The sequence below is a fragment of the Rhinatrema bivittatum genome, chromosome 5 (genome assembly GCF_901001135.1).
Source record: "Rhinatrema bivittatum chromosome 5, aRhiBiv1.1, whole genome shotgun sequence".
Lineage (NCBI taxonomy): Eukaryota > Metazoa > Chordata > Amphibia > Gymnophiona > Rhinatrematidae > Rhinatrema > Rhinatrema bivittatum.
Window position 1 is genome coordinate 82,331,700 of NC_042619.1, and position 12,170 is coordinate 82,343,869.

Consider the following 12,170-nt stretch of genomic DNA (forward strand, 5'->3'; position numbering starts at 1 on the left):
CCCTTTGAAAATCTACCCCTAAATTGCACAATTGAATCTTTATGGGTAGAAATTCCCTTGTGTATCGGGGAAGACTATAATGATAGGAGTATACTACCATCCACCTGGTCAAGAATTAAGAAGCGGCGAACACATCTGGCGAAAAAATCCATCCTTAGAAAATCAGGCTGCATATAAATCCTCATGCATCACTACAGGATCTCTATCCTATGAACTAAGAGAGACTTCTTCGCACAGAAAATCCACCATTTCATCTTCGACTCTAAAGCATTGTTCTCATACGTCTCGGCCCTCACCAAACTTACTTCCCCAACTATACCGGATGACCTTCTCTGCCAGCTCCTAATAAATCTAAAGTTAACTCACTATATATACGCCGACGATGTGCAAATTCTCATCCCGATTAAGGACTCACTCCACAAAACCCTCTGCTTCTGGAAAAATTGCCTTCAATCTATCAACCACCTTCTCACAAGCCTCAACTTAGTCCTTAACACCAATAAGACAGAACTCCTCCTCATATCCCGGGAGGACACCAAAGCAGCCTCCAACAATCAGCTCACCATGCAACCTATCTTCTCCTCCCATGTGAGAAACCTCGGAGTCATCATGGACAACCAACTGAACCTAAAAAAATTTGTCAATAACACCACAAAAGACTGTTTTTTCAAACTACAAGTCCTAAAATGACTGAGACCCCTTCTACACTTCCAAGACTACCGCTCTGTTCTTCAAGCCATCATTTTTTTTGAAAATAGATTACTGCAATTTGCTTCTTTTCGGTCTACCAGCAAACACCATCAAACCCTTGCAGATGCTGCAGAACGCTACGGCGAGGATTTTGACCAAGACCAGCAAAAGAGAGCACATCACACCCATCCTGCGTAACCTTCACTGGCTCCCAGTCAAATTTAAAATCCAGTATAAAGTCCTAATGATTATACACAAAGCCTTACACAATCTATCCCCACCTGATCAAAATATCTCTCTTCGTCACCACAATCCCGCTAAACCGATCAGATCTGCTTATAGAGACCCACTCTACTACGCCCCCCCCTGTCAAATCCTCCTTAAGGAAATGAGCTCTTTCCACAGCTGGCCCTTCGCAGTGGAATGCTCCTCCCGCCAGACCTCCGGCAAGAAAGATGCTTGACAACCTTAAAAAAAAAAACTCAAAAACCTGGCTCTTCTCTCAAGCTTTTTCAGTAAATTCAGATGATCCATCCATCTGCCATTTCTATTATAACTGGACTACTCTTTCAGTCAAGTTTTCCGAACTCTAAACAATGATTCTATCTCGCAGACAGGTCTTGCCTCTCACTATCACCTCAACCCACTAGCCACGAATTACTTTGGATCTGTTTCCTTCATGGTATCTTTTCTATCTAAGTCAGTTTTTTGCCACCCTGTTATGTATCAGGAAGAACATAGTATTTCTTTGTAATTTTGATCCCAGTTCCCGTAACCCTTGTTCGATGTAACGCATTCATTTATGCTTCTCTCGTTTCGCTGTAAACCGATATGATATGTACTTTTTCACATGAATGTCGGTATATAAAAGTTCCAAATAAAATAAATAAATGGTGAGACGGACAGTGAAATCTTAAGAGAAATTAGGAAGTTAACCAAATTGGTAGTGCAGTAATAATGGGAGATTTCAATTACCCCAATATTGACTGGGTAAATGTATCATCGGGGACATGCTAGAGAGATAAAGTTCCTGGATGGAATAAATGTCATTTTTATGGATCAATTGGTTCAGGAACCAACAAGAGAGGGAGCAATTTTAGGATCTAATTCTCAGTGGAGCACAGGATTTGGTGAGGGAGGGTAACGGTGGTGGGGCCGCTTGGCAATAGTGATCATAATATGATCAAATTTGAATTAATGACTGGAAGGGGGACAGTAAGCAAATCCATGGCTCTCGTGCTAAACTTTCAAAAGGGAAACTTTGATAAAATGAGAAAATAGAAAAAAACTGAAAGGATCAGCTACAAAAGTAAAAAGTGTGCAAGAGGCATGGTCATTGTTAAAAAATACCAGATGTATTCCACACATTAAGAAGGTGGAAAGAAGGCAAAACGATTACCGGCATGGTTAAAAGGGGAAGGGAAAGAAGCTATTTTAGCCAAAAGATCTTCATTCAAAAATTGGAAGAAGGATCCAACAGAAGAAAATAGGATAATGCATAAGCGTTGGCAAGTTAAATGTAATAAATTGATAAGACAGGCTAAGAGAGAATTTGAAAAGAAGTTGGCCATAGAGGTAAAAACACTCAAGTAAAAACTTTTTAAAATATATCCGAAGCAGAAATCTGTGAGGGAGTCAGTTGGACCGTTAAAGGGGTTAAAGGGGCACTTAGAGAAGATAACGCCATTGCGGAAAAATTAAATGATTTCTTTGCTTCGGTGTTTACTGAAGAGGATGTTGGGGAGGTCCCCGTACCAGAGAAGGTTTTCATGGGAAATGATTCAGATGGACTGAACCAAATCACAGTGAACCTAGAAGATTTGGTAGGCCTGATTGACAAACTGAAGAGTAGTAAATCACCTGGACCGGATGGTATACACCCCAGAGTTCTGAAGGAACTCAAAAATGAAATTTCAGACCTATTAGTACAAATTTGTAACCTATCATTAAAATCATCCATTGTACCTGAAGACCTGGAGGATAGCTTAATGTAACCCCAATATTTAAAAAGGGCTCCAGGGGCTATCCGAGAAACTTCAGACCTGTTTAGCCTGACTTCAGTGCCAGGAAAAAACTGTGGAAAGTGTTCTAAAGATCAAAAAATCACAGAACATATAGAAAGACATGGTTTAATGGAACAAAGTCAGCATGGCTTTACACACGGTAAGGCTTATCTCACAAATCTGCTTCACTTTTTTGAAGGAGTTAATAAACCATGTGGATAAAGGTAAAACCGGTAAGGATGTACTGTACTTGGATTTTCAGAAGGCATTTGACAAAGTTCCTCATGGGAAGCTTTCTAGGAAAAGTAAAATGTCATGGGAATAGGTGACAATGTCCTTTCGTGGATTACAAACTGGCTAAAAGACAGAAAACAGAGTAGGATTAAATGGACAGTTTTCTCAGTGGAAGGGCGTGGGCAGTGGAGTGCCTCAGGGATCTGTATTGGGGACCCTTACTTTTCAATATATTTATAAATGATCTGGAAAGAAATGCGACGAGTGAGGTATTCAAATTTGCAGATGATACAAACATTGTTCAGAGTAGTTAAATCACAAGCAGATTGTGATAATTGCAGGAAGACCTTGGTGAGACTGGAAAATTGGGCATCGAAATGGCAGATGAATTTTATTGTGGATAAATGCAAGGTGATGCATCTAGGGAAAAATAACCCATGCTATAGTTACACAATGTTATGTTCCATATTAGGTGCTTTCACCCAAGAAAGAGATCTAAGCATCATAGTGGATAACACATTGGATTCGTCGGTTCAGTGTGCTGCAGCAGTCAAAAAAGCAAACAGAAGGTTGGGAATTATTAGAAAGGGAATGGTGAATAAAACGGAAAATGTCATATTGTCTCTGTATCGCTCCATGGTGAGACCGCACCTTGATTACTGTGTACAATTCTGATCGCCGCATCTAAAAAAAAATATAGTTGCGATGGAGAAGGTACAGAGAAGGGAGACCAAAATGATAAGGGGAATGGAACAGCTCCCCTATGAGGAAAGACTAAAGAGGTTAGGACTTTTCAGTTTGGAGAAGAGATGGCTGAGGGGGGATATGATAGAGGTGTTTAAAATCATTAGAAGTGTAGAACAGGTAGATGTGAATCGGTTATTTACTCTTTCAGATAATAGACTAGGGGGCACTCAATGAAGTTAGCATGTGGCACATTTAAAACTAATCGGAGAAAGAGATAGTTCTTTTTCACTCAACACCCAATTAACCTCTGGAATTTGTTGCCAGAGGATGTGGTTAGTGCAGTTAATGTAGCTGTGTTTAAAAAAGGATTGGATAAGTTCTTGGAGGAGAAGTCCGTTACCTGCTATTAATTAGGTTGACTTAGAAAATAGCCACTGCTATTACTAGCAACAGTGACATGGAATAGACTTAGTTTTTGGGTACTTGCCAGGTTCTTATGGCCTGGATTGGCCACTGTTGGAAACAGGATGCTGGGCTTGATGGACCCTTGGTCTGACCCAGTATGGCATGTTCTTATGTTTTTATGTCAGTTGTACTGTTATAGAATCTAAGTGGTATAAAGTAGCATGAAGGTTACCACCAATTTGTGCAGTAGTTGATAGGAGAAAGTATGAAAGTAAGAGTGAGCTTAGGCTATATAGTATCATGTTTTTCCCTGTACACCCCCCTTTTCCAGATAGAAGAACCTGATGTATGATTTGCGAAATAAGCAGGCCACCAGTTAGTAAGGCAAAATTAATTGCAATGCTAGACATTTTTCTCTGGAATTATAGCATAATGATTGCAATACATAGCTGCAAACCTGGGAGTTTAGTTTCTCTACCACTCACTGCAGAAGAAGTCATTAACATCCTATTCTTAAGCTATGATATTAACCATTGTATTATAACAATGTGCATTATCTGCTCTAGAGCACTGTGAATACATGGTATCTAATCCAATTCAATAGATTAGAGAAGCAATCTAAATCTTGAAGGAGAAGTCCATTACCTGCTATTAATTAGGTTGACTTAGAAAATAGCCACTGCTATTACTAGCAACAGTAACGTGGAATAGTTACTGGAAATCTGGAAATGAAATAAAAATCTGCACTTAAGATGTTATGAGCATTGACTAAATGAACAGGAATGTAATGCGCTATGATGGCTCGCGCAAATGGCGCAACCATTTTATAACATATGTGCGTGCTATAAAATCAACTATATGCGCATTCATGTGCATGCAATTTTGTAAGGATGCATGTAAATGGTGGCTGTACCGCATAAGTGGGGGGATTTTATTAGATACGTGCTGATGCAGTTACCAGTTTCCCCATTCCATTCCCAGTTCACCCAGTTAAAGGCTCCCGACTTCCTAACCCCACTAATTAACCTTCCTCCCTTTTACCCTATTAGCCCAGACCCTTCAAACCCCATTGACTAGCCCTGATTTTTTTTATTTTAAAACTTACACTCCATCCATAGCAGAAGTAAAGTTATGCGGTAGGAGACCCCCAGCACGTTTGTGTGCATAAATATTTACATATACATTTCAAGTGACCTTCCCGGAATGCCCATGTCCCACCCATGCTCTGCCCAGACCACGCCCATGCCCTGCCCTTTTTTAATTTTCTGATTTGTGCATGTACCAGGAGATACATGCATACTCGGTGCTTCTTAAAATCTCAGCGTGCACCGGCCCGAGACATGCACATATCTCCCAGCTTTGGTGCACATAGGGCTTTTAAAATTCACCTTAAAATGTAAAAAACTCAAACTTTTAGGTACCCTGGCTTCTGAATGACAGCACTTGTTTGTACTATTATTGTATCATAAATCCATGTTAAGTATGACTGTTGAAACAGTCTGAAGGGCAATACAAAATAGAACCAAAAACACATGGTGCCACTAGAAAAAAATAATTGTATTAAAGTCCCAGAAACACACTGACAAGAAAAATAGAAGAGAACATTAAGTCATATATATATATTTTTTTTAATTCTTTATTTATCACTTTTCACTATACAATATTCATATTCTCATTGCATATTATGTAATAACAATGTATGATTAATGCAATATATTAACACTTACTAGAAAATTAAACACAATTAACCACCACATTGGTTTATCAATCAAACTGGAGGGTTATTATTCCTACACTTGGGAGAATTAACAAAGAAAATCTTTTTAAAACGAATTTGCATATCCTATACCTCTTTTCTTTGTTTTAACTAGAAACTGGGGTTGAGGTAGGCAATCTAGCTTGATCCAGAAACATTTTTAATTGGTCAGGAACAAAAAATATATATGTATTTTCTTGTTTTTGTATTATACACTTGCACGGATAACGTAGTACATAGGAAAAACCTAGCGAGATAATTTCTTGGCGAAATACCAAAAAGGCCTTACATCGCAATTGAGTAGAGGGAGCCAGATCAGGGAAAATTTTTATAGGTTTTTCAAAATAAGTAATTGGATACTTACTAAAATATTTTTTCATTATAGCATTAATATCTGCAGTGGAGTAAAAGGTAACCAACAAAGTTCCCCAACTTATTACATTTGCTGTGGAGTCCTCCAAAAAATTGGTAAGATCTCCCTGGAAATTTTCTAACCTAGGCAATTCATTTCTAATGGGGAGGAAATAACAATTGTTAACAGTGGGAGAACGCTCTAAGGCAGGGGTCGGGAACCCATGGCTCGCGAGCCAGATATGGCTCTTTTGAGGGCTGCATCTGGCTCGCAGACACGTGTCGCCATACTTCGCGGTTCCCCGCTGACCCAGCTGCTCCCCGGTCCGCCGCCGCCCGGGCTTAAAATGCTGTCAGCCCGGGCGGAACGCGGCAGGGACAGCTGGAGTCAGCGGCACACCGGCGTGCTCTCTTCTCCTCCCCCCCCCCCCCGCGGCCGGAAGAGGAAGTGGAGAGCATCGGGTGCCTGCGCGGGAAGAAGAGACCACACTAGCGTGGTCTCTTCTTCCGCGCAGGCACCCGATGCTCACCACTTCCTCTTCCGGGCCGCGGGGGGAGGAGAAGAGAGCACGCCGACTGGAGTCAATCCGGGTGCCTGCGCGGGAGTCATCGGGTGTCAGCCGGGTGCCAGCGCTGGAGTCATCGGGTGCCTGCGCGGGTCTTCCCGCGCAGGCACCCGATGCTCTCCACTTCCTCTTCCGGGCCGCGGGAAGAAGAGAGCACGCCGGTGCTCTCTTCTTCCCGCGGCCCGGAAGAGGAAGTGGAGAGCATCGGGTGCCTGCGCGGGAAGAAGACTGCAGCGCGGCTCGGAGGAAAATGAAAATCTTCAACCGCGGCCGATGGGACTCCGCCTTCGCCTCCGCGAGGGCTGAAAATGAAGGAGGTTAGCGTTGGGAGGTGGCTGCTGCTGCCGCGAGTTCCCGGGGGGGGGGGGGGGGAAAGGGGGAGAGAGAGAGTGAATGAGCGAGCAAGCATGTGTGTTTGAGATCCTGTGTGTGTGAGTGAGAGATTGCATGTATGTGAATGATTGAGAGCCTGTATATGTGAAAGAGAGTATGTCTGTGATTGAGATCCTGCCTGTGAGAGAGAGAGCATGAATGTAGTTTACCATTGGGAACCTGTATGTGTAAGTTTGTGATTGAAAAACCTGTTTGTGTGAAAGAGTATGTGTGTATGATTGAGATCCTTTGTGTGTGAGAGAAATCATGTGTATGTATGATTAAGAGCCTGTGTGTATAAGTAAGAGAGAGATCATGTGTGTCTGTGTCTGATTGACAGCTGGTTTAGGTGATGGAGCATGTGAGTATGTGATTGAGAGCCTGTGTTTAAATGAGAGAGAGAGACCATGTGTGTCTGTGTGATTGAGAGCTGATTTAGGTGAGGGAGCATGTGAGTATGTGATTGAGAGCCTGTGTTTAAATGAGAGAGAGAGAGGACATGTTTGTAAGCATGTGAATGAGAGTCTGTGTGTGAGAGAAAAAGACAGCATGTATTTATGTGATTGAAAGCCTGTGTGTGTGTAAGCGTGAAAAGATAGACAGCATGTGTGTAAATGTGTAATTAAGAGCCTATATAAGTGAGAGAGAAAAAAACATTTGTATATGTGAGTGACTGAGAGCATGTGTGTATAGGTGTGTCATTGAGAGCCAGTGTGAGAGAGAGCGCTGGTATGTGACTGAGAGAGGAGAAAGTTCCAAGCAAACCACCCCACCTCCTGCTAATTCAGAACAATCTCAGGACACCTGGATATCAAACGTTCCCAGGTATGCAGAGCAAAAAAAATTTTGTATCCTTATTATTTTTCATTACTGGATCTTTGTGTCTGCTATTTTGAAATATTTTGTTGGTATCTGGAAATGTTTTATATGAGTTTTTTAATTATTGGATATTCCACTCATCAGCTGTTTCGAAATATGTTCTTTTTGTTAGTACAGTTTTACTGCTGATGATTTTATATTTCTTGATTTGTTTTATAAGGATGTGTGATGTTTCTTTTTTCCTTTGTTACACTGCATACAGAGACTCTGGCTTGTTGCAGTTTCCAATTCAGTTTTTGTCTGCATGCTTCTTGTTATGCGTTTTGGTCTCTTTATTCTATGTTAGGTGAGGGACAGCACGTGATTCAGGTGAGGTTTTCTGCTGGCGTGTAGTTTCTGTGTAGGACTCTATAGCAGCCTGACTTGGTCCGTTTTCCTAATAGGAGATGTATTGGTGTCTTAAGGCCTGGTGTAATATTTTCAGAGACTTATTGTACTTTAAAAGTGTGATCTTACATAAAATGCACACATTTACTTGTATTTAGTTTTAAACATATTGTATGGCTCTCATGGAATTACATTTTAAAATATGTGGCGTTTATGGCTCTCTCAGCCAAAAAGGTTCCTGACCCCTGCTCTAAGGTAAACCCTAATTGCTCAACAAAAACTTTTTTTAAAGATATTAATGGCTCTTCCCCAACTATTCTTGGGAAATTTAAAAATCTTAAGTTGAACCTTTTTGTGTTATTTTCCAACATTTCTAATCTCCTACTTATAACATCCCTGTCTTTCACCACAGCTGCATTAAACTCCAATGATTTCTTTCCCTGATCTTCCAGATGTTTAACTCTCTCATTAGTTTCTTTTATCTGCTTTTGGGTCTCTAGGTATTCCTGTTCATATTTCCCATTAAATAAATCCATTTTCCTTTCCAAATCTTTAATATTAGTTGTCATGCCTGCCATCATATCCCACAAAGTTTCTAATGTTACCAGTGCTGGACGGGTTAGGGGTCCTGATAACTGGATATTTGGCATAGAGTCTTTCCCCTCCATTCCAGGAGTTACCAGAGACAAACTTTCATTTCCCCCTACAACAAGTGAAGGGGTGACTGAAGTGTCTTTTTTCTCATTTGAACTATAAATGCGGGATTGAATATTCCCCGCAATAAGCCCAAGATCTTCATGCTCCTCTACAGTTGATTCAGGAGCATTTCCCTTCTCCCTTTGTACTGGTGGTAGCCCGGTGTTTGGGCTAAGAGAGGCCTCTTCTGCAGACACAAGGGGCCCTCCCTAACCCCTTGGTACATCAAAGTCCTTGGCATCTCTAGCTAATAGGATAGGAGAGGCCATAAAGCTGGTTATTTCTTGTTGCGTCAAGGACGGCATCGGGAGAGTAGGAAAGACTCTTACCCTGCCTTTACGTTTGGGAGGCATAACTATGATTAAAAGGAAAAACAAGATATATCTCAACTTTCCCTCTTATGCTGAATTTACTGGAATATGTGACCCCGAGAGAGAGGAGTAGGATTTATTTTGTTCTTACTTTTAGGCGATTCCGGCGAAGTCCAGCAAAGTCCGCTGACTGCACGCGTGCCCCTTGAGCACGCGCGGCTTAAGCGACGCGCCGGCTCTGCTACGCGCCGCAGAGCGGGAGGTTTTATTGCCGCTTGCGGGTCCGCCCCTCTCAGCAGCCGACGTCACGAGGCGGACCATCTGGCCTCAAACAGCCCTGCCTCGGGACCAGCTGAAGGTGGAAAAACAAAAGCCAAGCCGCGCCGCTGCAGTCCTCTGCTCTCCTCTCTCTCTCCCTCCTAAGTCATATATATTTAACAAAGAGATTTAATACAATTGCATTGCTATTGGTCCTTTGGCATATGGGACCGCAGCTGTGCACATTGAAGCTTTTTCTGGAAAGCTCTACAAACATTCTCTAATGATGCATATGACAGGTCATATGACCCATGTATGTAACTCCATTGAGATGCTGTCTTCAAAGAACGAACCTACAGGTAAGTAATTATACTTTCTCAACATGCAATAACTTAAGGGCTGATTTATTAAACTGTATTAACATCTGACATATGATTCAAATGAAGCATGTATTGCCACAGATATACACCTGTAAAAGTCCACAAATTAAGGCAGACAGTAAATACACAAACTTACTTATACTCCCTGACAAGTAGTGATGTTTTTGGTGTTAATGCATGTATGTAAAATTTTGTGCATTTTAATGCATGCACTTTTTCTCTGCACTAAAAAGTAATGAGCAATGTTTATGCTTTTGCATTTCATAACCTCATTAACATAGATTTTGTATTAACATGAAAGCTTCTTTACATGTGTTAACAATACAGTTCGCATGTGTTAGCAACAGGGCTTCCCAAACACGTACTGGGGATCCTACAGCCATTAGAGATTTCAGGCTATCCATAATGAATATGCATGAGATAACTTTGCATATCATGGAGACTCAGTATATTCTAAGTTATCTCATGCAAATTCATTGTGGATATCCTGACTGGCTGTGGGGCTCCCAGCACAGGAGTGGGAAGCCCTGTCTTAGCTGCTTGCAATAGATAACACAGGCATTTTGCACATGTTAACAATTTGTGTTTACGTTAATGAGCAGTAGAATTCATTTGGTTCCTCTGGAGTAAAAGTGAAATGGATCTTTCTTAAATCAGGTCCTTCTTACTTAGAAACTTTCTCATGACACAGGTTAACCTAAATAATCATTTGTAGATATGCTAGTACAATTGTAAACATTTTTTCTGTGCATTTTAAATAAATATATTAATATTGTATATTTACAATTTTATTTGTAATGCAGCTACATAAATTCATATTTTAACAAGAATACAATGTGTATTTCTATTGTTTGTAAATGACCTGTGGGAAAACTGAATAATGCTTACATTTTGATGTATAAAACAGAATTGTTAGAAAATATATATGTAAAATAATAATGCAAGTGACTATATGCTCCTCTTATATTTTATATTGCATTCCTGGTTCATGTACATGAACTGTGATAAAATTGTGTCCCAGCTTAGACTGTAAGCCCTATTTGGACAGGAACCTACCTACTGTACTTGAATTTTAACTTGTCTTCAGTACAGGTTTGGAAATGTGAGTAATTAAATCCAAATGTATAACCATAATGTGTGTGCATATTTCTAAACATTTAAAATTAAAATGATCAATGATATGATTTAAATAAACTTTTAATGTGGGTGAACTTATTAACACTACTGATCACTTTCTTTTGTACTTTAGGTGTGTTGAGGTAGTAAAAACATCCCAGTATGTGGAGCTAGCCAATGACCTGGAAATAAATAAAGCAATTACATATTTGAGACAAAGAGATTTTAACCAGGTAGTATCCCATTTATATATAATTTTTTCAATAATATATTGATAGCAATACGCAGGGACAGTAACTTTCAAACCAGCACATGGGTGCACATATTTGTCGGTCTGTGCCCAGAGCCTTGGTTATTTTATAACATACGCGCCTACATGCATGCATGTTATAAAATAGCCTGGCCGTGCACACAAGTGCGCCAAATTTTAAGTGGGCACGCACCTGTTTGCGCAAAAGCCGCTTCTACTGCATAAGTGGGGGAATTTTAAAAGAAACGCGCATCAACACATTTGCCAGTTTTACCAGTTCGTTCCCAGTTCACCCAGTTAACTGGTAGGTCCTTGAAACTCCTCTGATTTGATAGCCTGTACACCCTCCAATTATGCCAGACCCTTTAAACCCCTCCAAAATGGCTTTGTGGGGGGTTTTTTGGTGCTTACACGCCATCCATAGCAGAAGTAAAGTTAAGCGGCAGGGGGCCTCTGCATGCTCCAGATTGTGTAAGTATTTACGCACAAATTTCTGTTTAACTTAAAGTTCTGAAACACCCATGCCCCACCCAGAGCATGCCCATACCCCACTCTTTTTTGAGGAGTTCCGAGATGTGCTCACAGCTGCATTTACATGCATATCTGGGTGGTTTATAAAATCTGCTCATCATGCGTGAGCCTGACATATTCGTGCATCTCCTAATTTCGGTGCAGGTCTGGCTTTTAAAATTCACCTTTAAGAGCATATGTAATATACTGGTATAATACTACCAATAATAGTTAGACTATGAGACATAAAGTATTATAAATTATGTAACCTGGAGTGTGCAACCAGTTCCCCATGGGGCCTACGGTCCAGTGCAAGCCCTATAGTGCCTTATAAATGGCCCTGATAATGTGGTGTACTCTGAGCTCCAGGTCTACCTGG

At 40.8% G+C, this 12,170-nt stretch overlaps 1 protein-coding gene across 1 annotated transcript in view; it reads left to right on the forward strand.

Moving 5' to 3' along the window:
• Window positions 1-12,170, forward strand: part of LOC115092047 (intraflagellar transport protein 88 homolog) — a 353,514-nt gene that overhangs the window by 175,590 nt on the left and 165,754 nt on the right. The window contains exon 16 of the mRNA XM_029602513.1: window positions 11,165-11,264. Coding sequence (XP_029458373.1) covers window positions 11,165-11,264 — 100 coding nt within the window. The remainder of the gene's footprint in view (window positions 1-11,164; window positions 11,265-12,170) is intronic.